At 56.9% G+C, this 26437-nt stretch overlaps 1 protein-coding gene across 1 annotated transcript; it reads right to left on the minus strand.

Moving 5' to 3' along the window:
• Nucleotides 1-639: 639 nt before the first annotated feature.
• Nucleotides 640-24827, minus strand: RBPMS2 (RNA binding protein, mRNA processing factor 2). Its single transcript, XM_064721805.1, has 8 exons — nt 24531-24827; nt 13065-13142; nt 12407-12445; nt 11874-11936; nt 10975-11125; nt 10274-10422; nt 2097-2166; nt 640-1867 (listed from the first exon to the last, which is right to left on the minus strand). The coding sequence occupies exons 1-7, from the start codon at nt 24588-24590 to the stop codon at nt 2104-2106; spliced, it is 603 nt and encodes a 200-aa protein (XP_064577875.1). The 5' UTR covers nt 24591-24827; the 3' UTR covers nt 640-1867; nt 2097-2103.
• Nucleotides 24828-26437: the final 1610 nt, after the last annotated feature.

Below are 26437 nucleotides of genomic sequence, written 5' to 3' on the forward strand. Positions count from 1 at the left end.
TCCCTGTGACAAGCAAGCCCTGTCTCCCACAAGGAGATTCCCAGCGGGACAAGCAGCCCCTGGCCCAGGGCAGCCATTTCCACCAGGACAAGCAGGCCCTGGGCTCCTGCACAGAGATTCCCAGCAGGACAAGCAGCCCCTGGCTCCCACAAGGAGATTCCCACCGGGACAAGCAGCCCCTGGCCCAGGGCTGCCATTCCAGCAGGTACAATAAGGCCACAGAAGGTTGGGCAGCGCAGGCAGCAGAGCAGGAGCTGGGCGGGCACACAGGGAACGCTCCAGCCATGGAGAGCGTTTGCCTTCTATGGAGATCTGCTCCTGCTCTGCTGGCACGGAGGCCTCAGCCTCACAGCCACTGGGAAGGGGGAACAAAAACATCCAAGAGAGCTCAGGGCTGCCCTCACAGAGGCCTCCAGCAGTTTCACACCACCAACCCCCCACAGCACATCCCCGGCCAGGCCAGGGCTTGCCCTGCTCCCAGGGGTAGGGAAGAGCCAGCTCCTCATCCTCAGCTGCATCCCAAAGCAGCCCGCATCCTCCCAGCCTGGGAAACGGGGCCAGGCCAGGCCTGCAGCATCCCACACCATTCCCACAAGAAAACACCCCAGACCACAGAAAAAGTCACAGCAGCCTCTGGGTATATATATTTTTTTTTTTGGTTGCATTTCATATATTATCCAGTTTCACATTCTCATAGGATCAGCAATTATAGAGCAACTTATTCTCAAATCTTTTAATACAAGCGAGACAGCCATGGTCAGATAATACTTAAAGCACTTCAATACCAAGCAATAAGATGCTAAAACAAAAATTGCACAATTTCTTGTTTACTATGCCTGACTGAATCATTGGTACAGAAGACAACCCTTCTTTTTCAAGCTTTTAACTAAACATTAACTTATCTTACAGGATTACAATTTCTCTTTAATAATAATAATAATAATTAATTGCACACAAACACACAAGAAATTCTTTATGATGCATAAATATTTCCTTATTACACATGGTACAAAAATACTCGTACTTTTTTTTTTTTTTTGTTCGGTATTCCCATAAGGATGGCTGATTATTTGGCAAGACTGGATGCTCTCCAATCAGAAGAATGTGGGGAAAAAAAAAAAGAGGTTAGATATTTTACAGCTGTTCTATATATAGAAGTTTGAAGGAGGAAAAAAATAATATAATAACCCTGACTTTAAAACAAGCAGAATGGATGAGAACAAAAACCCAGTGCATCATACTTAAAAAAAAAAAAAAAAGAAAGAAAAAAAAAGCATTTTTCAAATTTTTCTGGTCATCCTGGGGAGGGGAGGGTGGAGGTGGGAGAAGGGGTGAGACAAGGACAGTTAGTATTTCTCAAAGCCAAGTCTTCACCGAAGCAAGAGGAAAACCTTGATGGATCAATCCGTTGGGCCAAGACCCGTTGCTAACGGTTACACAAACGCTAGAACAAACAAACTTACACTCACACAGACACAAGTTAAGTGTTTTAATTCATGCCAGAAAACATGCAAAACCCATTTTTGCCTTTCGATTCCTTCAGCCGAGCTGCCCCCGGGGCAGGGGGAGCTGGGGACGCCCAGGACCTGGCCCCGGCTGGGTTTCAGTGCAGCCGGATGGCAAAGCTCAGGCAGGGAGGAGGTCCTGGGGATGGATGGAGGGAGGGATGGATGGAGGCAGCACACAGCCCGTGGCTGGGGCCACGATGGCTTCACAGTCCAGGGAAAGGGTGCTGGCAGCCCCGGGGGCAGCGCGGCGGGGCGGGCGCGTTGTCCTCTGGCCACGTACCCAATCCAGAGTATCGATCGTCCCTGGCACATCCCGCTGTGGAGAGGCAGGGAGGAGGAACACAAGCCCAGGAGAGACACTGTGGGAGAGGAGCACGGTGAGCAGGGCCAGCTGGAGCCGTGTCCTGAGGGTTCCCCACAGCCTCCACCCAGCCCAGGGCTTGGGGGCTCTCCCTGCTCCCATCCAGGAAACCCAACCACATCCCTGGGTGGGTGTGGGGCTGAGCCCAAGCTCCCATCCTGCCTCCCCACAAGAGCCCAAGGAGGAGCAAGACAAAGACCTGACTCCAAGAGTAATTAATTACTTACTAATGAACTAACAAAACTGACGAGACTTCCATCCTTGCTGGGTAGCTTCAGAGGGAGGGTACCAGCGCATCTGGAAAAAAAAAGCCACAGCAGAGGTCCATGATCCAGGATCACCTCAGCCAGAGCACAAACCTTCAACTCCTCCAAGCCATGTGCAAGGTCCATGGAGCAAAGATGTCTCCAGCAGGGGAAAGGAGGCTCCAGGGTGAGCTCCAAATACTCCTTGAATAGCTCCACCCTCAGCCAGTCAAAAGGAGGATCTCAAGAGCACACATTAAAACCAGACAACCTCTACAGGACATGTAGGGGGAAAGAATTGGCTCATCTACTACAGCAGATGCCCATGAAGTTTTCCAAGCCCCAACTCTGCTACCAGGAGTGGCTCCAGGCAAACCACAACATGGGAAGAACTTGGAAGAGCTGCAAACCAGCAAGAATTGGAGGCTTCCCTTGGAAGCCTTGGAGGCAGGTGCTTGCTGCCACCTCTATTTCTCAGATCTGCTCCTTGCCAAGGAAATGGCTGGATGGGGACCTAACAAACAAACAAACAAGGGACAGTAGCTGAACAGATACTTTCCAGCCCCTTAGGAGACACAGTGAGCTGGCAACACCCAGCCCACAGCCTGGGACATCCAGATGATCCCATGTGATCAGCAGGGCCAGCGTGTCCAGCTGGGCTGCATCAGCAGCTCCAAGCCTGACAGCAGCAGAGACAAGCCCATGGCACTTCACTGAGCACTGATCCACCAGCAGGAGCAGCAACTGGAGCTTGGAGCTTGGTCCTGCTGCTGGAGCACAGCAGCCACCCCTCAGTCCTCCCTCCCCAGCTGCCAGGAGAGAAGCACAGCCTCAGCACATTCAGGGCTGGGAACCAGCACAATGATGGACTTGGTTCTGAGATGGGGAGAAAGTGGCAGAAAACCCCCTGGAGACCCTGTGAGCCACCCCCCTTGTTCCATTCATCCTGGCACAGCTGTCCCCTCACCCAGCCAAGCCTGGTTAGATGCTCCTCTCCCAAGGATGTGCAGCAGACTGCCACAACCTCTGCACTGCTGCCTGCAGTGGCCAAGTTCCCCCCACCACAGGGAGAACAGAATCCCAAGTTCTCCCATTGGGACTGCAGTGCCAGGAACTGCAGCCACACGAGCCATGGGCCTCGAGTCCCTCTCCTAACTGAGCCCTGCCAGTCAGCAGCAGCTCAGTCCTCACAGGAGCCCCTCATCAGCTCAGAACAAAGCCAGTCTGGGCAAGACTTGATCAACCTGGCCTAGTGGAAGATGTCCCTGCACATGGCATGGGGGTGGAATGGGACTGGTTTAAGGTCTTTACTAACTCAAACCATTCCATGGTTCCATAATCTGCTGGGCTCTTGCCAGACACCTTCACAAGGCAAGGGGGTGCCACTAAATCAGCTCCCAGCTGAGCCCATACCTCACTCCATGGCACAGCATCCCAGTCACTCCAGCCTCCAATCAAGGGCATGGAGGTTACCAAGACCCTCCTCCCCAGTGAGGGGTCCCACCCACCTGGTGCCAGCACCAAAGTGCCACCCAGAATGTCCTTTCCCTTCTCCTTTAGCCTGGAGAGGGACCTTTGCTGCCCAGTCACTGTGCACAGCCACCACCCAGGAAGGCTGGGCACGGGCAGCAGCACCACTGACACCTTCCAGGGCCACCACAGCAGCTGCCAGAGCAAGGACAGGGGTTCCTTGGCCCTGTCACCAGGAGGAGCTTGCTCAGCAGAGCCACATCTCTGCAGCCGTGCTCCCCGGCCAGTGTGTCCCACTGCACACCCTCCCCTGACAGCTGGAAGCAGTTTCCTCCTGCCCACAGGAAACTCCCCCTTCCTTCACAGGGCTGCAAGAGCTTAACCCTGAGAGCTGCCTCTGCCCCAGGCAGGCTGGGGAAGCAGCACAGCCAGGCCATGGACAGCCAGCCCAGCCTGGTGACCCCCATCCTGCCTCAGAGCCACCTTCTGCTCCTCCTGCAGAGCCTCAGCACCTCCACTTTGAACAGAAGTGCTGCTTTGCTCTTAAAACATGCACTGTAGCTCTGTTCTGAGCTAATTAGCTCGTAGTTTATAGCTAATAAACCATCAGTGCAATGGACCACCCCTCCTTGCCTTCCTCCTGCAGGTCTGCAGTGCTCACACAGCAAACCCACCCAGCTGAGCCACTGTGGCTCCACAGCCCAGCCCTGCAGGAGCTGCTACAGATGTGACAATCCTGGGTACAACCCAAGGCTCTGACATGCTGGCAGGGGGAGGCAATGACCTGCCAGGCCTCTCAGCCCACAGAAAGATTAAGGGCTTGATGGGACGAGGCAGGAACTCAGTAGGAGGGAGGCTCCCAAAGCCAGCAGAAAACACTGGAAGCTGTGGATCAGAGGGAGCAGATAGCCAAGAGGACACTCTCTAGGCAGATTTCTCTTCACACCCCTCCAAATATTACATCCATCAAGGAGGAAGCTGAGAACTGATGGAGATGTTCAGCACTGGGTGAGGAAAGCAGAGCAAGAGAGGCTTTTACTGGAAGAGACCCTGTTGTTTCTGGAGAGGCATTAGCTCACAGTTGGAAAGGAGTCTGGTCACACCACCAACACATCTCCTGCTCACAGGGATGAGGCAGCCACTGCTGGCCAACTGCAGCAGCCTTCAACATCTGTCCCAGGAACAGCTGGAGAGGAGAAATGTGTGCCTCTGCCTGCCACCCCTCCCAGAGGCAGGAACCCCTCCCTTTCTGCAGCACAACACCAGCAGCTGCCTGAAAGTCACAATGAAATTATAAACGGGCAGAGAAACAGCCCATCAGAGCCTCACTCTCCTTGTCAAAACCTCCCTTGTCTCTCCCAGTTGCCCTCAGAATTTAAGTATCCAACTGTCCACCATCCTCAGGGAGGGCAAATCCTTCAGAAGAGGGGAAGCAAGGACCAAACACACAGGTCCCTCCTCAGAGCACCTTTGGCTTGGAGGACCTGCCTTTCCTCCTTAGTTACCTCTAGGTCTGCAGCCAGCCCCAGCATCTCGGAGCTCTGACCTATCTCTACAGCTGGAATGGTCTCCAGGGATGATTCCCTCTGCTCCTGGGAGCTGGGAGGATCCAACCAAAACTTCCAAGAGCTGCATCTTGCTGCCAAGGTGCTGAAGTGCAGAGCGCATCCTCACTGGTGCTGCTGAGATGCTCAGCCTGGCAAGCCAGGAGCAGCACAGCTGTGAGCCCTGGGCAGCCCCCACGAGCAGGGAGAGCTGCTCTGCTCCATCTCCATGGAATGGGACCAGGCAGGCAGGGACAGGCTGCTCCTCACCCACCCCAGAGCGGGCACTGCATCCTGGCACCTGCTGGAAGGTCCCTCAGGGGCTGGTGTGGGACCAGAGCAGCTCAGCCCAGCACCAGGAACACCAGATGCAGTGGGATCCAGCCCGTGCATCTCCCCAGGGAGCTCTGGTGAGGATCAGCAACCATCCCACAGCAGGGCAAGGAGCATCTGGGACAACGCAGGCACTGATCCATCCTCTCAGGAACATTTTAACAGGTGTGCATCCATCCATCCATCAGTCCAAAACCTTGCACCCCTATGGCTCAGGGAGACACATCCCTCTCTGAGACTGCAACAAAGAAGCATTTCCCTTTTTACAGCAAGTTGTGTTATTTTCTTTTGGATTGAGCCTGCTAGGGAGAGCCACTGCTGGCCACAAGTGTCTTCTGAAGGCACAGCAGTCCCTTTGACCCACCAGTTATGAGGACAGCTGCTCAGGAGCATCTCCTGCCTGCTTCTCCCTGCCCAGGAGGGAACTGCTGGCTGGGGGCTGCTTGGCCAGCTATGCCACCACTGTCACTGCAGTTTAGAAAGTTGCCACAGCCATGAACGTCTTGAACAAGAGGCTTCACATCTCTGGAGCTTGCCCAGAGAGAAATAATCCTGGGAAGTCCCTACACGACAGCACCAACAGGCAGCAAGTTATTAGAGACAGAAAATTCATCCTGTCTCCAGTCTAGGGTGGGTCTGTCAGCTGTTCCCCTGCAAGGGAAAGGGGGTTGGGACGAACCTCAGCTTTCATCAATGGGATCAGCCTCAACCAGCACCAGGAAGTCCCAAGGTCCTTCCAGGCTCTTGCATAACCACACAGCCACGATGCAGGACTGCTCCCTCCACCCACCACTTACTTGGACAGGCCCCAGAACCAGAGACCACCTCTGCCATCTCCTCAAGGAGATGCTTCAAGGGAACCTTGGGCAGCCCCCTCCCAAAAAGACTGGCATCTCTATGTCCTCAGGCCTTGCCCTACCTGACTGCCTTGGAAACACCCACCAGGGGCTCCAGGCACCCAACACATCAGCTGTGTCCCCAGCAACACCCTGTGGCCATGTTTTTATGGGCAAATCTTGCTTCCCATGGCAAGTCCTGCCCAGAGCAGAGTCCTGCCACAGCTGGAAGCATCTCTGCAAAAGAGCTCTAGAAGCATGGATAGCCCTGGCATCCCCTGCTGCCCACTCACAGCCTGGTTTAGAGGCACCCCAGACCAGTGGCTCCACCTCAGAGACACAGTGCAGCCCAATTCCATCCTACCAGCAATGGACAGCTCTGTCTACCAGGACCAAGCAGAACAAGACAAGCTGTATCAATGTCTCTGTGCCTGTGTCAAGCTCTTCACATCTTCCCAGGAGGGAAAATTATAACTCAGAAAACTGTGAGGGGCAAAGGCAGACCTGGCCCCTCATCTTTGGTGGCTTCTCTTCTTATCATCACTTCCACAGAGAGAGGAAAAGGTCTGCTCAGAACCACAGCAGGGGGAACTGAACCAGGGCTCATTTCCTTCAGTCACACATCAACCATCCCCCTGCCAACCAGTCCCATCCCTTCCCTCTTCCCAAGCTCCCAGTGTCCTACACCACACACCCCTCTCTCCCAAGGCTGCTGATTCCCTCCATTACAGCTCACACAACCTGGGTCCTGCCTGGGATTTCAGCTTGCAAGAGAGAAGTCAAGCTCCAGGTAGGAACTGGGCTCCATTTCCATTACCAGAGAGGAAAGCAGTGAGATTAGACCCACGATCAGGGCAGGGTCTGTCCCGGGAGGCGATTCTGGAACAAAGTGACCGGCAAGTGCTGTTGTCTACGGTGCCCACTAAAATTTAGTCGTGTGCTATCAACTACCACGTCACTCACCTCCCCCACCGTGTGCCAGGAGTGAGGTCAAGGTGTATTTCTGGTTGCCCTCTAAGGGTCGAGGTTGGGGAGAAACCAGGTTTCTTTCAGGCTGGGTGGCAGGGTGGTGTCTGCCCCAGCCCAACCGGGCTGCTCCCCTCCCAGGCAGGGCCTGGCTGAGGCTGGCCCAGCTGGAGGAGCTGATGTAAGATGGTGCCATGCTGTGTGCGCCATGTCATGTGCTGCCAAGTTGGAGATGTGGGTTAGAAAGAAGGCCTGGCATCTCATTCCCCAGGCTCTGGTGGGTGGGTAGCGTGAGGCCCATGCACTGGGTTGCCAAGGAGATACGGGCTACAGAGATGGGCAGAAGCTTGCAAATCCCACAGTGCACCTTGGAGGAGAGATGGTTACCTTACCAGTCTTTCCAGACGTGGCTGCCATCATGCTTAACACTTCTAGGAATGGAGCTGTGGTACAGCCACTCCACTAGCTGCAATAAGGCATCACTAGGGCGTCCCATCTCCAGGGACAGCTCTGAGCTTCGGGGCTAGCCTGCGCTGGCATCATGGCTGGAGTTCACTAGGGACATCAAAGGAGGGATTTGAGAGAGGGTGGGAGGGAGGGAAGGCAGATGGGACAATCTTAAAGTCAGCAGAGTCCCCGGAGGGGCAGGGTCAGGCTACAGTCCCAGCTGCAGCAGCCTGGTGCCTGCCTGGAGCAGTGCCAAGGCATGGACATCCCAGTAAGCTGGGAGTGGCTTACCAAGGGTTCCCGAGACCAGGCCAGCCTCTCACCACCTCCTGCCCCTTATCCCTCCTGCCAGCCCTCGGGGCAGCTCTTCAGGAGACCAGGCCAGGCCTCCTCCTCTCCCCGCTGCTGAACTCAGCTCTGCAAGAAGATGAGCCCTTCAGGTTGAAATATCTTGTGACAAGACCTTGGTTTAGCTACATCCTCAAGGCTGATCACTGTGGAGCTGCTGCAGCTCTGGCCATCCCCATGGATGCCCTGCAGCCAGCACCAGTCCAGCAGGAGGAAGATCTGTGACTGTTCTAGGGAATGACCCATAAGCCCACCACAGGAGTGAGCCAGCCCCTCCCAGCGAGGGCAGAGGGCTCAGCACACGGGGCTAAGGGCACAGCTTTCAGCCCAGTTTGTGAGCAAAAGTCATCTCCCTGCTGTGCTCCACCCTCAGCTCTGCAAGGGACAGGGCTCCAGCCCAGAGCTGCCAGCACGAGTAATGTTTAACCGCAGTAAATTTTATTGGTAACATATCCTGTGCCAGGACATGCCCCTGCAGGGTCAGCACTGGCTCAGCACAGCCAGGAGCGGCTGGGACTGCCCAGCAGCCTCTTTGGAAAAGAGAAAACAGCCTGGAGGGGCTGCACTAAGGCTTGGAGCCCATCACCACCTATGGACCCCTTGGGCAGGGAGCTCTACCTGCACAGGGAGCTCCTCAGGTCTTAGGATGAGGCCAGACAACCTCTTTGGACACCAGCAGCTCACTAGCTGGAGGGCAGGAACTAAGACCCAGAAGGAAAAGATGTAGCTGGAGGCCTCCTTAATACCCTCCAGAAAAGTGGACTTTTCTCCCCAACTTTGCACCATGAAATTTGGGTGTCTCACCCTCACACTCAGGGTCCCTACACAGTCACCAGTGACCACCCTGGCAGAAACTGCAGTTAAAGTTTCACCTCCCTCAACCACCTCAGCCAGGCCAGAGGGGTTGATTTTTCCTGGTCCTCCCTTCCAGGGACAATTCAGCCTTGACCACCACCCTACACACACAAGGGGCAGGGAGACACTTCTCTCCTGGGCCACTGAGGAGCACAGCACTGCCCTGTAGGTGTGGGCACCACCACCAACTTCTGGAAAACACCAGCAAGCACAACCTTCCCAGTGAAGAAGCAGCTTGGCTCTGGAGGTCCTTGGAAGAACATTCCAGTGCTCTTCCTGGTCCTGTCCTGAACCCCAATGTACTTTTCCCCACCCCCCTGGAGCTTCAGCCCAACAACAGCTCACCTGTGGAAGGGCAGAAGGAGAGATCTGCAGGTGTGAGAGGGGCAGGACAGAGGACAGGAGTTGGCATCCACCCCACATGGCATTTGGGAAGCAAGCTTGGCTTGAAGCTGGGCAGTTACCATCACAAAGCTTGCAGGAAGCAACAGGAGGGGGCCAACACAGCTCACTGCCAGCCAGGACAGCAAGGGGAGAGGACACAGCTCCTCCTGCTCTCCACTCAGGCAGGGAAGAGCAGGAGTCAACAGCCTGCCTGGCAGGGCAGAGAGCAGAGGTTAAGCCCCAGTGCTCAGTCCCATGGCACCACAGAAGCAGGCAGAGCACAGCTGGCTGGTCACACTGAGCAGGGTGGGACAAGGGCTTCAAACCAAGCACCTCAAATTGGAATCAGGACACTGCTACTCTGTTTTGACTTTCACTTTGCATGTTGATGGTTTCAAGGTTTGTGTGGTCCCTGTACATTAAAGCATCTGTCAGATCAGTATAGGCAACCCTACATCCTCAGGTGTCAGCAGGCAAACCTGGGGAGAGCAGGTAGCTGTTGCACCTCCAGGGGCTCATGCATGGAATGCCTCTCCTCACTGGCCTGTACCGAGGGTGGCTAACACCCTGCTCCATCACAACCCTCACTCTGGCAAGGCTCTGGTCACTTATCTCCTGCAGCACACCCTCCTCCAGCTTTGGGAGTGTGGCTGAGCCCCTCAGTTTAGCTCTGTTGCTTTTGCTGTGACTTGGGATGACATTTCACAGCTATGTTACGTGCAGGAAGCGTTTCCACCCAGCACTCCCTCAGCGGAGTTCTCTGGCCATGGGGAGCAACAAGAGCAGAAACGGAGCCCTGACTGCGGGGTCAGAGATCCCCAGGCAGCCCTGCCTGCTCTCCCTGCAGAGCCCTCCCTGGGCTGCCCTGCAGCGGAGCCAAGGTGCAGAGGGCAGGGCGGGGGTGGCCAAGCGCGGCCCGCGGGGATGGAGGGGACACAGGAGGGACCAGCCCCGCTCGGGATGGGGACAGACTCACCTGAGCGTGCAGAGCTGCGGCCGCGGCTGCCGCTGCCGGGTACGTGAAGGCGGCGTGGGGGATGGCCGGGGTCAGCTCCGTGGTGTACAGCGGGTAGGGAGCCCACGCCTCCGGGGACGCCGGGATGAGAGCTGCTCCAGTCAGGTCATCTACAGGAGGGGGAGACAAGGGACAGTGTCCCAGGACTGTCCTGCTTTGGGGACAGCCGGCTCCGGATTCCCCACCCCAGGCTAAAGCTTTGCGCTGCCGTCTTGATCAGGTATAAAATCTGTATGCACAGCTGCTCCTCCAGCCTCAGCCTCATTCCAGGAGAACCCAGGAATGGGTCACATTACAGCCCCACATGGGCTCTGGACACTGGTCCACACAGCAGCCGCAGGATGCAGGGCAGGGGGCTCAGAGCCACATTATAGCTCACCCTCAGCAGGGCTACTCAGCCTACCAGGCTACACAGAGGGTGATGGCACAGGACTCATCCCTTATCCTTCACATTTAGGGATGCTTTAAAAGATTTATGGTATCACTTGAGCCACCAAATCCAACTTTCCTGTCTCAGCAGCTCTGTGCTGTCCAGATGCCTGTGACTCTCCTGTAGCTCCACCACCCTGCTGGCCTCCCTGCCCTGGCAGATTTCAGAGGTGGGTCTGGGCTCCTCTCCATTCTCAGAGCCACGAGCCCCCAGCCCCTCCCAGCATACTCACAGGGGTCCCGTGCAATGAAGTGTGCACCCAGGGCAGGGTGGATGTTGGTGGGGTTCGGGGTGGCCATCAGCTTGCTCTTGGCCATCTTGGTGTTGGCTTTGGCAAACTCTAACCGCAAGGTCTGCGGGTTCTCGGGGTCGAAGCGGATGCCCTGTCACAGAGAGAGCACAGGGCCCTTTCAGAGGTGGAGTTCCAGCCCAAGCACAGGCCGTGGCTACTCATGGAGCAAAGCCCAGCTGAGGCACCAAGGCCACCACTCTGCAGTCACAAGCCCAGGTTTTTGTCACCTCACTGCAACACTCAAATTCCCATGTGCTTTTATTTTTACTTTTAGCTGGCCTGACTAACATTAGACCACTATTTCCAACATGAAGGACATAATTCTGCTCCTTATGTGCAGCTCACCAACCACTACCGCAGGGATGGATATCAACATGGCTCAGGAAAAGTCTGTGTGCTGAAGCTGGGGTAACTGTCTACACTGGAGTTGCAATAATGGAATAATCCCATCCTGTGTGGGAGCTCCCATCTACACCTTCTGCCAGCCTGAGCAGAGGCACTAGCAGGTGTCACACAGCACAGCAGAACCATGTCTTGCTGACCAGATCCCACCAACACTCCCGCAGGATGGGGATCATTTTGGGTGTCCTTTCCAAGCTGACCATCCTCATGATATTTTATTGAGTCACAGCAGGTCTCCACACCCTCAGAGCTGTCTTCCAGTGGTCAAAAACTACACAGAGACAGCTTGCATCCATTTGCCCAGGCTGATGTCAGCCTTGAACAGCTCTCCTGCCTCCCTGCTGGGATGCTGCAGGCCCATTTCACTCTGCCCTCACTCTGGGCCCAGCAAGGCCTGTGGCCCCAGCCCTGCAGCCCCCAGCACTTTGGGTACTCACATTCAAGGCGTTCTTGGCTGCTTCAGCGCCAGCCCGGCTGTCGAAGGTCACAAAACCCACTGGCTAAAAGAAACAACACCCATTTCAGTTTGGAAAATCTTCCAGCTCCTCAGGCTGCCTTGCCACCCCCTCTGCCCCAGACAACCAGCACAAGAGACCATCCTAAGCTGTTCAGGAGCTTGAAGCAGAGCTTGGGGCATTGGCTCAAGATTCCTGCTCTGATCTGCTCCCACCATAAAAGTTTTGGTGTTCTTACATGTGGGGACACAGCTCACCCTGACAAGCCCCCAGCATGGCAGAGGGGAAGGCTGATGGCAGCACAAGGTTTGGGGCTGAAGCCTCAGGGCTCACCCAGGGCAGCAGGAGGAGACATGGAGACATTGAGGACATGCTGGGTCAGCAGAACCCCTCAGTGTGGCTGGTGCTGGCCCAGACAGTGCATTACACACTGGAACGGGATCTGTCCCCTCTCCCCTCCTGGCATGTCCAGTTTGATAGCAAAAGCCAAAAATACCCAGGCTGGAAGGAGGTACCTGCTTTGAAGTCAGCTTGATCAGTGACCCCTCATAACCCTGCAGGAGAGAAGAAACAAGTCAGTGTTGGGCTCCTGAGGAGGCCACGCTACAACCAAGACACAACACGACAGCTCCAGGAGCTCCTGCAGCACCAAACCCTCCCCAGGGCAGGGGACAGAGCAGAAACAGGGACAACAACACTGCTTTCCCACCAGTAGAGAAGACTGGGGACAGAGCAGGTCTTTTAGCTCTTCCATCCTGGCCCTTTGGGAAGGAATCCCATTTTTTAGCTCTTCATCCAGCTACAAAGATGAGCACCCTACCCTGGCAAGTGCCTAGAGAAAGCAGAGCACCCTCCTTGTGCCAGAGGAGTGCAGAGAAGGGAACCCCACGTGCCCTGAGACAGCCTGGGTGGCTATTGGAGAAGGATGGAGGGTCTGGGGGATGAGGACACATCCTCAAGGAAGGGCTGGTCCAGCAGAGCAGCAGGGCTGACCAAGCAGCACAATTCCAATGGCAGGCTCCAGCTGGAGGCTCCCAGCTGAGCACAAGTCATGGATCCCGTGCTGGCTTCAGGCTCCCATGTCATCCCCACTTCCCTGACAGACCTTTGGTGCCAGGTCACCCACAAACCAGCATCTTTCCCTCCAAAAACCAGATCTGAAGATCTCCTTACCTTGAAAGGTCGGAAGAGAAGGTAGAGCTCTCTGGGTTTGATATCCACAGGAAGGCCACTGACAAACAGCGTCCGTACCTGGGGAGAGGCCAAGCAGCTGTACTGAGATGTTTGGTGATGTTTGGTGCCCAAGCAGCCGTACTGACAGGAGATATCTGCTGCCCAAGCAGGAGCACAGCTCAGAAGTGCACTAAGAACAGGACACCTTGCATCAAAGGTCCACTAACCCTTCCCTGCATTAGGGAGTGTTGGCCAGGATAAAACACACCCAGCCCTTTGATCTCCACCTCAAAGGATTGATGACTTTACAAAAATTCAGTCCCTGGCACCGTGGCCTGTGTTGATGAAGGCATGGACACCAGCCCCACAGCCAGACAGGGCATGATGGCTAAACTGGCAAAGACCACACACTGCCACAAGAACCAAGTTTGGCACATCCCAAAGGTCCAAAGGGACCAGAACAAACCCCAGTTCTCTCCAGATCTTTCTCCAGATCCCACACTGGATCTCCTCTCCTCAACCCACCGTGGCACTTTAATTCCATCACCTATTCAAAGACAGCCCTCAATTTTAAGAAACACCTCACCACCCCACTTAAAGTTTTTGACTTCTGCAGCAGCCCCAGAACATGACTGCAGGAAGATTTTTGGGTCCATCCCAGCTCCTTCCCCAGCACACCTCAGACCCTCCAGGAGTTGCTCCCAAACCCACTCTCAGAGCAGTTCTTCTGCTGTGCCCAGCCAAGAGCAGCTGTGCTGGGTCAAACCCCTGTGGCCATCTGCTCTTCCCAGGCTGTTCAGCCATGGACCGAGTCCAAACACACTCATGTCAAAGCAAAAAAACACAGTTCCAGGGGAGGGTTTCAATAGATAATCCATTAAAGTTATAGATAATAGTTCACTTGAATAACCAGGAAGAGAAAGTGCTGAAGGCTCATGGCCTGGGAGAACTCTGCTCAATAGTCAGGCTCACCACAAGCACCTTCTCCCTGCACTATTCCCATAGGAAGCAGCATGAGGAAGCTGCAGAGGGTTTTTGTAAATCAGCACAGAGCTGGAAAGGGAAGTTATGCACAACCAAAGTCATGAAGACATTCACTGGTCATTATGAACAAGGAGCAGAACAGGCCAGAGCTCATCTCCTGGCCTGCTCCCAGCACTGTGACCCCATTATGTTTGCAGGGCAGAAGAGCTCTGCTCCCTGTTTTGTTTTGCTCAGCCATTTCCCATTCTTCAGGCAGAGTGGGCTGCATCCAAAACCAGGAGCTACCAAATGCAACTTTTACCAAGCATGTGCTTGCCCTGCTCCTGGGCTGGAGGCAGACCTGGAAACACAGGAGCCCCTGCCTCTGTAATTCTTTGGGGGCAGCCAGATAGAGACTCCACCACACAGGGAAGTTTCTGTTGCTTTCAGATGGTAACTCACCTCTTTGAGCTCCTGTGCCAAGGCAGACAAATGCCATTCCCAGGGTAAAGCCCCTCAGGATGAACAGTGATTGTGAAAGGCTTGAGGTGCTCCTGCTCTCCTGTGCATGCTGAGACTAAGGGCTGTCACTGTCCCCCATTAGTGTGAGGAGCCTTCTGTGGCCCAGCACAGCTCAGGAGCAGAACCAGAGCATCCTTCCCATCCCCTCACCCTTCAATATGGATGCCTCTAGCACTCACTCCTGCTTTGCCCTGCCTTGGGAAGCAGGATGCCATGTGGAGCATTCAGAACACTTGCCAAGCCCAGGCTCAGTCTGACAGGCTCCCCAGCCATCCCAGCCCACATCTGATGCTTTAAGGCACCGCTGCAAGGCCACCCCATGCCTGGACAGAGGGGACAACGCCACGGTTCCCTGGCTTGCTGCCTGCCTCAAAGACCTCAGCGCGAGCTCCACAGAGCGTTCCCAACAGACCCACAGCCATCTCTGGCAGGGAGGACTGCAGAGTGTGGTGGCACACATGTGCCTCAGCCATGTGAAAGCATTGTCCCTTTTCAATATTTCAGGATCCAAGTGCGCTCAGCCCCCAGAATGGATTTTTCCTTCCGAGCAGATGAAATCCACATCCCTGTTGGGTCTGTAAATGGCCCCGTGATGCGTCACTGGGTAACTCCTTGCGACAGGCGTGACAGGATGGGAGATGGTGGTGGCTCAGGGAAGGGGGAGCCAGAGCTGGGGCCCTCACATCAGCCTGAACACAGCCCAGGAAAGCTCTTTGTCAGAGGGAACAGCCTCCCAGTGCCAGCCCCATAAGCTGCTGCCAGGGACAGGAGCAAGAAATCTCCTCTCGCTGCCCAGAAGTTTCCCTTTGGCCTCCAAGTCCTGTTTGTCACCATCCACAGCACTGAAAAGGCTTTGGAAGCCAAGCCACAGCACCCAGCAAGGGCTACCATTGCTCCAAAGCCTGGGCAATTCCAAATGCCACCAGCCAGCCTCTCCAAAGAGGGGCTCAAGGCAAACCAAGGAAGGCCCTGCTCAGAATGGCTTGTTGGAAGCAACAAGACCAAGGAGCTGGTTTTATCTCTGCAATTCAGCACATCCATAAGTGATCTAGAGACGTGTAAGGAAAGAGGGAGACCAAGTTAATTAAGGGAGGGTGAGGCTGGTGAGAGACCTGAGCAATATTTTCAAGGGATAGAGTGAGCAAAGCCAGAGGGAGCTCACTTCCAACACCAGGAATAAAGCAAAGGAGATTTAGGTTACCCCACAGGAGGCAGCTCACCAGTGTGAGCCTCCTGTGCACTGTGGGCAACCTGCTCCAGCCTCTTCCCCTGCTCCCAAAAGAGAGGAAGCTGTAGATGAGGGCAACGGGGTCTAGACAAGCATCTTCCAGTGGATTTACCAAAGTGGGACTCTCCAGTCAGCCCAAGTGCTGCAGGCTTTGAGAGCCCAGTGGTACCACCCAGGGCTGACAAATCCAGCATGCCACAACAGGATAACTTCTGCTAAAACATGCCCTGCTTCAAGTCCCTGCCACCCAACACCAAACCCAGCCTCCCCACAGGGCATCTGGAAAAGGCACAGGACAAAAACCACCAAACCAAACAAAAACACCATCAAAAATATCCATCCAGGGCTGCATCAGGAACTGCCTGGGCCAAACTACACGTGCAGACATCCAGCAGGAGCAGATGTCCAGGAATGCCATGTTCTTCTGCTCATCCTTAGGCTGTGATGCCAGGTGAGAGCAGTCAGATCCCACCCAGGGATCTGAACTGGGCACATGGGCATGGGGGAAGCAGGACAGGGAGCAGCCCTCACCTGGGACAGCCCAGCAGGGTCACCCTGCTGCAGGCCCTGCTGAAAACATTCTCCCTGCCCCTCGGGGGATGTCCCCAGCCCAAACACCTGATAGAGATGGAGGAGAGCCATGGAAAACAGCATTCATGCCAGGAGGGACAGGACCATCCAGGCCATGCCAGAGAGGGAGGATCCCAGCACAGCTTCCCACGCAGGGGGAGGAGGGACAGGACAAACCATTCACCCTGGAGTTCTCAGTGTCAGCCCTTGCACAAGGGACACACACCTTGGGCCAGCACAGCCAGGAGTGCACACCAAGGCTGCAAAGGAGCCAAGGAGCAGCACCACCTGCTTTGTGCTGCCACAGCCCCTGCACAGCTCCCACAGCTCCTGGCCACAGCTGCTTTGCAGTAAGAGCTCTCAAAAGAGAGTTCTGAGCTGCCCTGCAGCCCAAAATGGGTTATGTCAGAAGTGTTTGATGCAAGGGCACAGGTACCCTGAGGGTGCAGTGATTGGGGTTTTTCTGTTAGAGCACTGCTCCAAATCCCCCTCCTGGAGGCAGCAAGGCCAACCCTCCCCTCTGGAGAGCTCAGCCCTTTAACTGCATCACCCACAGCACACTTGGGCTACTCCAGCCCCCCAGAACTGGCCTGGTCCTGGATCCATACTTGCAGCACAGCAGTGGCTCAGAGACACCCAAGCACAGATGTGCTTAAGGCACCACTCCAAGGCCACCCCATGCCTGGACAGAGGGGACAATGCCACTGTTCCCTGGCTTGCTGCCTGCCTCAAAGCCCTCAGCGCTTGCACTTCAGCATGAGCTCCACAGAGCATTCCCAACAGACCCACAGCCATCTCTAGCAGGGCAGGAATGTTCTGTAATGCCTCCCCCACATTGTGCTGTTGGACACTTCCCCTCTCCAGGAAGCCACCCCAGTCTCACACCAGTTTTTCCTAGAAACTAGGAAAAACCATTTCCCACTAGTTCACACCAACATGCCCACTGAGCCTTCTTCCTGTGCCACCAGCCGGTGCCACCCTGCTGAGGACAGGGACAAAGCTCTGCCACAGCATCCCAAAGGCACTTCCCATTCTGCTGCCAGGAGCTCAGGGACATGGACCGCAGGGACATGGACCGCTGCTTTTCCCAGTGGGGTGCCTGCCTGCTATCGGGGAGGCCTGAGGGGACACAGAGCCCGGTGCTGGTGGCTGTGATGCCGCCAGGGCCACTTGACGCCAGAGCGCTGGAATGCGGCGGGGCTGCGCTACCCCGGAGCCGGGACTTATAAGGCACGGACGGGAGCTTGCACAACAGGGCTGCGGGGAGGGGAACGCACCGACTGCACTGGCGGGGCTGGAAAATGGGACAGATCCTCCCCCCTCGGTGTCTCGGGGGATGCAGAGTCCTGCCATTGCAACCTGGAGATGTTTGGTCCTCAGCGCGAAGCGCCAGGAACCGCAAGGAGGAGAAAGCATGGAGAGAGGGATGTGTGGTGTGTGCGAGGGACAGCTGGGCAGGCGAGCAGGGCAGCCTCCATCACAGGGCAGGAATCCCGATAAAAAGGGCTTGAAACTGGCTGCTGCACTGCTCCGTGCCTCAGTTTCCCCTCCAACAGCCAGAGGAGAGGCGGCAGGAGCTGGGAATGCTGCCCTTGCAGAGCTCCGGTGTCTTGGGCAGGATCGCACCGAGCCCCGGCAAAGGACCGGGAGCTGCTCCAGCCCGGATGCCCAGAGCCTCCCATCCCTGGAAAGACGCTCACCCATCCCCAGAGGGGAAACAGGGCCTTGAACATCCCCCAGCGCCTGGAGTAAGGCAGCTTCAGGCATTTCCCTCCAAAACCAGCCTTTGCACAAAAAGCACGCGAGGACCAACGTCCCCCCAGCCCAGAGGGAAGAGGGCTGACCACAAGCCAGCCCAAGTGCAGCATTGTGTCCCCAAGGCTGTGGTGTCCCACACTGCTCACAGCCAGAGCAGCCTCTTCCCCCCACGTCAGGCAGGGGATGTCAGCAGGGCTCAGCCACCCCTGTGGTCAGGGGAGGAGGAAGACACTCTGACAAGGGGAAAACAGGGAGAGGCACCAGCCCCACTCTGGGAGAGCAGGATGCACATGGGGGCTGATAAACCCAGGCACAACAGGCCAGCACCCAAGAATAGACCTTGGCCTGGCAGAGGAAGCTCTGCTGGTGTGGCTTGGCCATGGATGCCCGCTCCTGCTATCAGGTCCCATCACCTCTGCCTCTGCAGCCTCTCACAAAGAGAGCAGCACCCACATGGGTTTGGGCCACAACAGGGGCTCAGAGCTGATGGAACATTTGGAAAGGTGAGCCTCACAATCCCCAAGGGCAGCTCCCAGCACAGGGAGGGCTGGCTGAGCACCCTCAGGCTGCCTTCATCACCTTGCACCTAAGCCAGAGGGGACAGGCTCCAGTGCCACAGCCAACGTGCTGAAGGACACTCACATCCATGCTGGCCCTACCCAGCCACCACACTGAGCCCTGGGCTGCAGACACCCTCACCTGCCACTCTCTGGTGTTGGGGACACCTGTCACCATCAGCTGGAGCCATGGGCTTTACCTGCTATGGAGCAGCTTTTCCTGCCCACACCCAGGCACCTGCTCTCCAGGACAGGAGACAGTGGTGAAATGGGCTCCACCCCAGGGCAGAGACTGGCAGGAGGCATGGGTGTGGAAGCAGGACCCTCACCACAAACATTCTCACCTCAGATCCTTCATTGAGCACATCTGTATCTGCCTCACCCCACCACAGGATGACTCCTGGGCACTCTTCAGTGCTGTGCCTCCCAGGACACATCCAGAGACAGAGGAATCTCTCCTCAAACCAACCCAATTTGGGCAGCACACCAATGGCCATGCCCCAGCCCCATGCAGCATGTCAGGTACCTCCACAGCCCAACAAACCAGTGCTCCATAAAACCCAGGTGATGGAGAGCTGAAGCTCACAGCAGCTCCTCACTGTGGACAGCAGTTATTGGAGTGTCACCCCAACACTGAGAGACCTCTGGGGACACCAGGAGGGTGACAAGCACCCACAGGACTGAGCCAACACTGCATCAGCCCAGCTCTTAGCAAGACAGCGCCACTAGACAGCAGGGAAGGGCTGTGCTCCCAAAATATGGACCAAAAGTGCCAACCTAAATCCACAACATGTCCTCTGGCTGATCTCTCCCAATCCACAGCCCATGTTGCACTTCAGGCCATTGCTACAGGTGACCCAGGGCAGCTACACATTGAGGGAGACAGAACTCCTGTCCTTGGAGTAGATGGGAAGGACACACATCCCCAGGCCAACAGCTTCTGACCCACGGACACACCCCACAGCAATGCAAGAACCTGACACCCCCTGCAGCACAGGAGGGCAGGCACCAGCCCAAACATCTCCACAGCTTCTCCTGGGCTCTGCAGCAGGGCTGGAGAACCTCCACAAGGATAAAGCCACTCACTGGGCCCTCAGGTTTCCAGCCACCCCAGCACACCAGGACCCAGAGCACCCTTGCCAAGCCTGTAGCACCCACTTCTGCCATGCCAAGGGTCACCTGGTGCCACTACTCCCTCCTCATCAGACGTGCTGCCTGGCTCAGGATCACACTCAGTGTGAGCCAAGGTCAGCAGCTCCAGCGTTGGAGCTGTGCCCCACTGCCCTGCCCCTCATCAGGGGTCAGGCACACAGGGGGAACCAGGTTTCCACTATCCCACAAGGTGCAGGAAGATGCTGAGTCTTGTAGCAAGGTCCAACCGCCTCACTTCTGCAGCCATGCCACAGTGAAGCTTCAAGCTGAAGCCTTTATTTCAGGCAGAGCTCCACAACAGGCAGCAGAGTTGTTCTGTGACCCACAAAGCAGCAAAGTCTCCATGATCTGACATGGCCAAGACCAGCAAAGCCAAAGGATCTTTCACTCCTCAACTTTCCACATTAGTTCCAGCAAGAGTCTTGAATTCCTACTGTGCCAGATCCTCAAGCAGAGCTATGAGGAAGGACAACAAAGCCTGGACTACTCTTAGCTGCCTCCCAGACATCTCAAAGGGCATCCTTCCTACTTTGGTGAGGGCAAAGCAGAGACCTAGAAAGGGAACCATTGAGTTTGGCCCTTCCTAACTTCCACAGGCACCACTAAAAATTGTGAGGCTAAGGAGGGAAAGTGCTGCTCAGCAGCTCCTCAGGAAGACTCATTCTGAAGCTGGGTCTCATTTAATAGCCCAGCTGGCAGGAGAAAGAAATTACCCCATCACAGGGACTAGTTGAGTTGGGATGTCAATGCTCAAACTCACATCTAAGAAATTGAGATTTGAAAGAGTGAGAAAGGGGAAGGAAGCTCCTTGAGAGGGTATTTGCAGGACACAAGGAGATAATGGGCAGATTCCCACATCCCTCCTCCTGTCAGAGCAACTCCGTGCTCAACCCAAGACCAAGAGGATGTCTGGGAACACATCAGTTCCCAGCACCCCTGTGTGCACGATGACTACAGGGTGTCTGCTCAGTCAACAATCTGTCACTGACAAAAAACTGCACCCAACAAACACTTGGGGGGCTTTAGGATGCATGAAAACAGCTCTGAGGCACCGTCCTGCCTCAGCCAGGCCAAGTGCAGGAGGATTAACAAGTGGTGACTGTAACTACTGCAGCTTCGTGTGCCTCACAGTGAAGAGCAGCATCAGAGGAGACATTTGACTCCAGAACTCACACTAACCTTATTTGTTTGCAGCTGCAGAGCTGGAATCCACACATGCACGAGGTATCTAGGTCCACTCAAGCAGAGATTACAGAAGTCAAGAGATGCCTGGCACCAGTCCATGAAGTGCTACAGACATCCAGCACATAACACAGCCCACTCACCAGCAGCATTCCCAGGCAGCTCCAGCAGCTAAGGCAAAAGGGATGTAGGATTTGCTACTGAGGAGGTTGTCTGCAAGCCAAGAGCCTCTGCCTCTCCAACACAGAGTTTTCTAACCCACAGCCTTTCATGGACCAACAGGGAAGATCACAGAATTATATAAGATTTAGTTTAGAAAGGATCCTTAAGACCATCCCGTTCCATCCCCTGCATGGGCAGGGACACCTTCCATTAGACCAGGTGGCTGCAAGTCCCATCCAGCCTGGCCTTGAACACTTCCAGGGCTGGGGCAGCCACAGCTGCTCTGGGCAGCCTGTGCCAGGGCCTCACCCCACCACATGGAATTATTTCTTCCTAGGATGACCCTCTCTGGCAGAGCTTAGCCAGCTCCTCACCCAGGCTCTCCCAGCACACCTCACATTTAACACTTCCCACCTTCAGCATCCGGGATCCCCAAGCTCCACCTCAAGAGCAGCAGCCATGGAGCTGCAAACAGGCCCTTCAGACCAGCCAGGAGGACACACAGGATCACCACAGACTTCAGCTGCCAGCTCCAGATCCCTCCTGCTCATGGCACACCTACAACTTCCCAGCGACCTCCCAGGAGAGCAAGAACTAATTTCTAGAGTAGAACCAACATTTCTGCACCATGCACTCCGGAGAGCAGGGTGAACACACCGGGTTTGATTGCCATGCAGCCATGGCCACAACACCCAGCGTCCACGGGCAGCATGAGAGCTCCTCCAGCTGCTGGAAAAAGCTCTGCCTGCCCCAGGGGTGGGAGTGCAGCACCTAGGCCTGTCCCACACTACCCTTCGGGGCTGCCAGGAGAGATGCAGCCACGCAGATTGGTGCCTGGGCTGCCTGGAAAATTAAACAGAAGATAGCAGCAAGTGGGGAGGGATCGCGTTTGGGGAGGTGTCTGGTGAGGAACAGCAGGGACTGACATTAGGCCCTGTTTGTTTAACATTCCCGTTAACGACCTCGAGAGGAGCGAGAGGCATTCCTGTCCTCCGCATGTCACCCGCCAGGAAGCGGCTGCTGCGAGATCCAGGGGCTCGCAGATAAGATAAAGGGAGAGGCTGAATTTGGGAGCTTCGCCCCGCTCTATCTGGGGCACACGGCGCTCTTCTGTGGGGAGGCAGGGAAGGAGGTGCGTGCTGGGGGGGACTGGGGGAGTGTCCACAGCGCCGGGATCTGGCAGTGTTATCCTGGCAGTGTGGGAAAATATTCCAGCACACCCTCCTGCATGTGCTGGGACTGAAGGATTCCACTTTGCACCGAATGTATTTATCGCTCTGTATCAAGGGGAGCTTTGGGCAAGAATTTGGGCCCCCAGACCGTGCTGGGATCCTGAACACAAGGTCACTCCTTATGCCTCCACTAGGCTCTGCAGTGAGGAACAGCTCCTGGCCAGCCAGGAGGTACTGGGAAAACAAGGATTCAGAGCAGGCTCAGAGTAGCCACCATGGAGCCCAAACCATGCTCGCCACCCACAGTGTTATTTCTGTTGGATTCTGGTGGAGAAAGGACTTTCCAACAGCAACCCCACCAGGGACAGGGACATTAACCCAAACCAGTCCCAGCCTAACCCAGATGGTGGGTATTTTGCTGCAGCCCTGGGTGCAGGGGGACAGACACACCCAGCGAGGACACAGACCATCCAACAGGGCAGGCAGACTGAGCCCCTCCCTGCACAGCGGAGAGCAGGAGCCCCTTCCGTCCAACCCCTACACGCTCCCCAGGGATGCCATCTTCAACTCAGTTTTCCAGCCATCAAGCTCCACTCCTGGGAGGACCAGCCCCTCCAGAGGGTGAGGATTTCCTGAAATGCTCCAGCACCCGCTTTGCCAAACAACCACCACGCAGTGGGGAACACACTGGCTCTTGCCCAGCACCAGGAGCTCACCTGAGCACCACCTGTGAGGCACCAGCCCAGCTGGAGCAGCACCACTGGGATGGGATGCACCAAGTGGTACCAACCTCAGGGACCTTTGCAGGCCAGTCAATAATTGGATTGAAGAGCGGCATAGAATCTTCTGAGCGCTCATGCACAGCCTGTGAAGCCCCCAGGTACCAAACCTCCCTCCACCAGGAGCGGCACAGGGCCCCAGGAGCTCAGGCTCTCAGCCCACCCACAGCAGTGGCACCCGGTGACGCTGGGACACGCCATCCACAGCATCCCCATCCCATTGCACCAGCGCATCACCAATGCCCTGCTCCACGCTGCGGACAGCACCGCTCCAGCCACCACCTGCCAATCCATTCCAGGCCATTGCTCGGGTCCCCCTGGCCGGGGCTGGGGCCCAGGGGACACGGTGGCCCCGTGTCAGCTGGCGTGCGGGCCGCGCTGCCCGGTGGGTGGTGGAGCAAGCCAGGCGCCATGTTGCGGCGGCGAGAGCGCACGGAGGACAGCGAGGGGAGGGGACTGAGCACCTCCACGGTGCTGAGCGCCAGGCACTGAGGACTGCAGCAAAACGTTGCCATGGCCAGGCATTTTCCAGAGCCCTCTCCAAGATGGAGGGCAGCTAGTAACCCACTGTGGCAATACCTGCTCCAGGGGTGCAGTGATGGCATCAGCCAATGGCTCCAACAGCCAAAGTGCAAATGTGGAGGGCTGCAAGCTCTGTCATGTGGCTACAGAGGACTGACCCTCATTAGCCTTCCCAGCCCTGAATCCAGCATCATCCAGGCTGTGGCTTGCAGTGGTATCTGGGGGAAGGGGCTGCCGGTGGGTCAGCTCAGTCCTGCAGCCCCAAGCCAGGCTGCCAGCACACACGGAGCAGGGCAGGGGTTCCTCTACTATTGTCCAAATGTCTCCCTTGCAGCCCACACGGGCAGAACGGTGCTGGATCCAGGAGCCCTCCAGCTAGAGGGACGTGGCAGCAGAACACCAAGACACCATGCCCACGGGCACCGGCTGCGCTGGATGGAGCAGGGACCGGCCAGCCCTCTGCCCCACAGGGCTGAGCACGGGACTCGCCCTGCCCGACCCCAGCCCCTCTCAGGGCGGCCCGGGGACTCCAGCACCAGCTCGCCAACACCTCCGTACTCTGGTTTCCCACAGCCTGCCCCCAGCTCCCCAGCCCGCAGCAGCCCCGGCATCTGGGCTCTGGTTCCTCGACGACCCGGGGCTCCAGCCGCGACACCGGGTCCTCTATTCCCCAAAAGAGGCGCTGCGCTCCTTGCCGCTCCCCGTCCGCGGTCCCCGATACCGCCCTGCTCCATCCCAGTACCCCAGCCGCGGTTCCCCGACGGCGCTGCCTGCGCTCCGCCCGCCGTCCCCCGCCGCCCCGTCCCTGGTCCCGCCGCCGCTCTGACCCAGCCCCAGCCCCGTTCCCGACCCCCGGCCGCTCCGGTGTCCCGGCGCCGCTCGCAGCTCCCGGCTCCCACCTCCTCCTCGACGGTGCCGCCGCCGTTGGTGTGCTCGGTGTCCTTGTTGAGGTTGCTCATGGTGGGGTGCCGGGGCGGGGGTGTGCCGGCTGCTCCGGAGCTCCGAGCCGGGTGCGGGTGCCTGTGCCGGTGCGGTGCTGGTGGCGGGGGCGGTGCGGGGCGGTGCGGGGCGGCGCTGCCCTCCCGGCTCACATACGGCGGCCCGGGACGGCGCCGCTGTTAAGGGCCGGGCCGGGCGGAGCGGGGCCGAGCGGAGCGCAACGAGCCGCAGCTGCGGGGCCGACGCGCCCCAGCCCCAGCTCGAGCCGCCGCTCCCGGTGCCGCCACCGCGCACCGAGCAGCGGGGCCGGGACCCGCCCGCCTGCCCCGCCCGGGGCCGCCCCCGGCCGCCAACGCCGCCAATCCCGGCCCGGCCCGGCCCCCCGGGACCGCGGGGAGGGTTTTTTTTTTTGTTGTTGGGCTCGAGTTATTTTAATTATTTTTTTCCCCTCCTTTCCACGAAAAACTTTGTCAACTTTGATGAACTTTCGGGTTTCGACTTTCTTAAAGGGCCCGCCGGGCTCTGAGCTCGCGGCGGGGCTGTGCCGGTCTCTCCGCGCATCCCCGGGCCGGGGAGACGCGGCTCAGCCCCGCCGGGGTCCGAGAGCCCCGGAATGGCGTCCTTGTGACCCCCGGTGAGAGCCCCGAGCCCCAAGAACGGCAGCCCAAGAACGGGAGCTCAGCACAGGGATCCTGCAACTCCGGGACAGCGGCTCTGAGCCCCAGGAGAGCAGCCCCAAATCTGCCCCGACAGCATCCCCGGTCCCCTGGGGACAGCAGGGACAACTGGGCAACCCCACAACCATCCTCATGGACGTCCATGTGTGCAAAGCCCTGTTCTTGGGCCTGGGAGGAGGAGCAGGGTTGAGGCACAGAATCATGGAATCTGTGTGCGGTGTGGGTGGGAAGGGACCTTAAATTTCATCTCATTCAACCCCCCTGCCATGGTTGCTCCAAGTCCCATCCAACCTGGCCTTGGACATTTCCAGGCATGGGGCAGCCACAGCTTCTCTGAGCCAGGGCCTCACCACCCTCATTATCCATCTTCTTTCCTTTCTCCCTGCCCGCATGGGTGCCCAGTTGGCCACATCCTAAAGCACAGCCTGTGGTTGGATAACATGAGCAGAAAATGAAATACATAAAACATTCCTCCACAGTGCAACCCCTTTGGTCCTATGTGAGGTATCAGTGTAAAACCCCAAGAGCTTGGGTCACCCTGCCAAGTGAGAGATGTCCAGAGATCTGAACCCTGCTATCTTAACCAGTGTTTCTTGTGCCCAGCCCCTGCTTCCCCAGCACTGAGGCCAGGTGAAAGAGGGGAAACATCATCCCTGTCCTGCCCTGGGTGTCCCACAGCCCCCCTGCACTACAAAAGCCAAATGTGTTCCCTGTCCTCCACTGGCCTGGCTGGAGACACCTGTGCTGTCCCCGTGGCACTGAATGTCACTTCAAAGTAAACTGAGTCCACTGCTGCCTCTGAGTGACAGTGTCATTCCAGCAGGAGCTCAGGGATTTTGCTCATGTGAATGTTGTGAAGAGGTGTGAGCCACAGCTGAGTTCCCAGCACCCCTGGGTCCACTGCCCTGTTCAAGCCCCAGCCCCTGACTCCATTTGCCACCTGGCTGCAGAGAGGCACGCTGTGAAAATGTAACCCCAAACTGAGCCATCCCCATGCACAGGCAAAGTCCAGCACAGCTCACAGCACTCTGAGTCTGGCTCCAGAAAGGCAATGCAGGAAACACCATCACCGAGATGGTGCCACAGCCAAGAGCATGTGGGGCCAAGGAATTCCATCACAGGAATTTGGAGTGTATTGGAGGGGATGAAACATCCCCTGGGAGCATCAGCTTTATGTCCCCCTCCTTTCT

This window comes from Zonotrichia leucophrys, chromosome 10 (assembly GCF_028769735.1).
Source record: "Zonotrichia leucophrys gambelii isolate GWCS_2022_RI chromosome 10, RI_Zleu_2.0, whole genome shotgun sequence".
Taxonomy (NCBI): Eukaryota; Metazoa; Chordata; class Aves; order Passeriformes; family Passerellidae; genus Zonotrichia; species Zonotrichia leucophrys.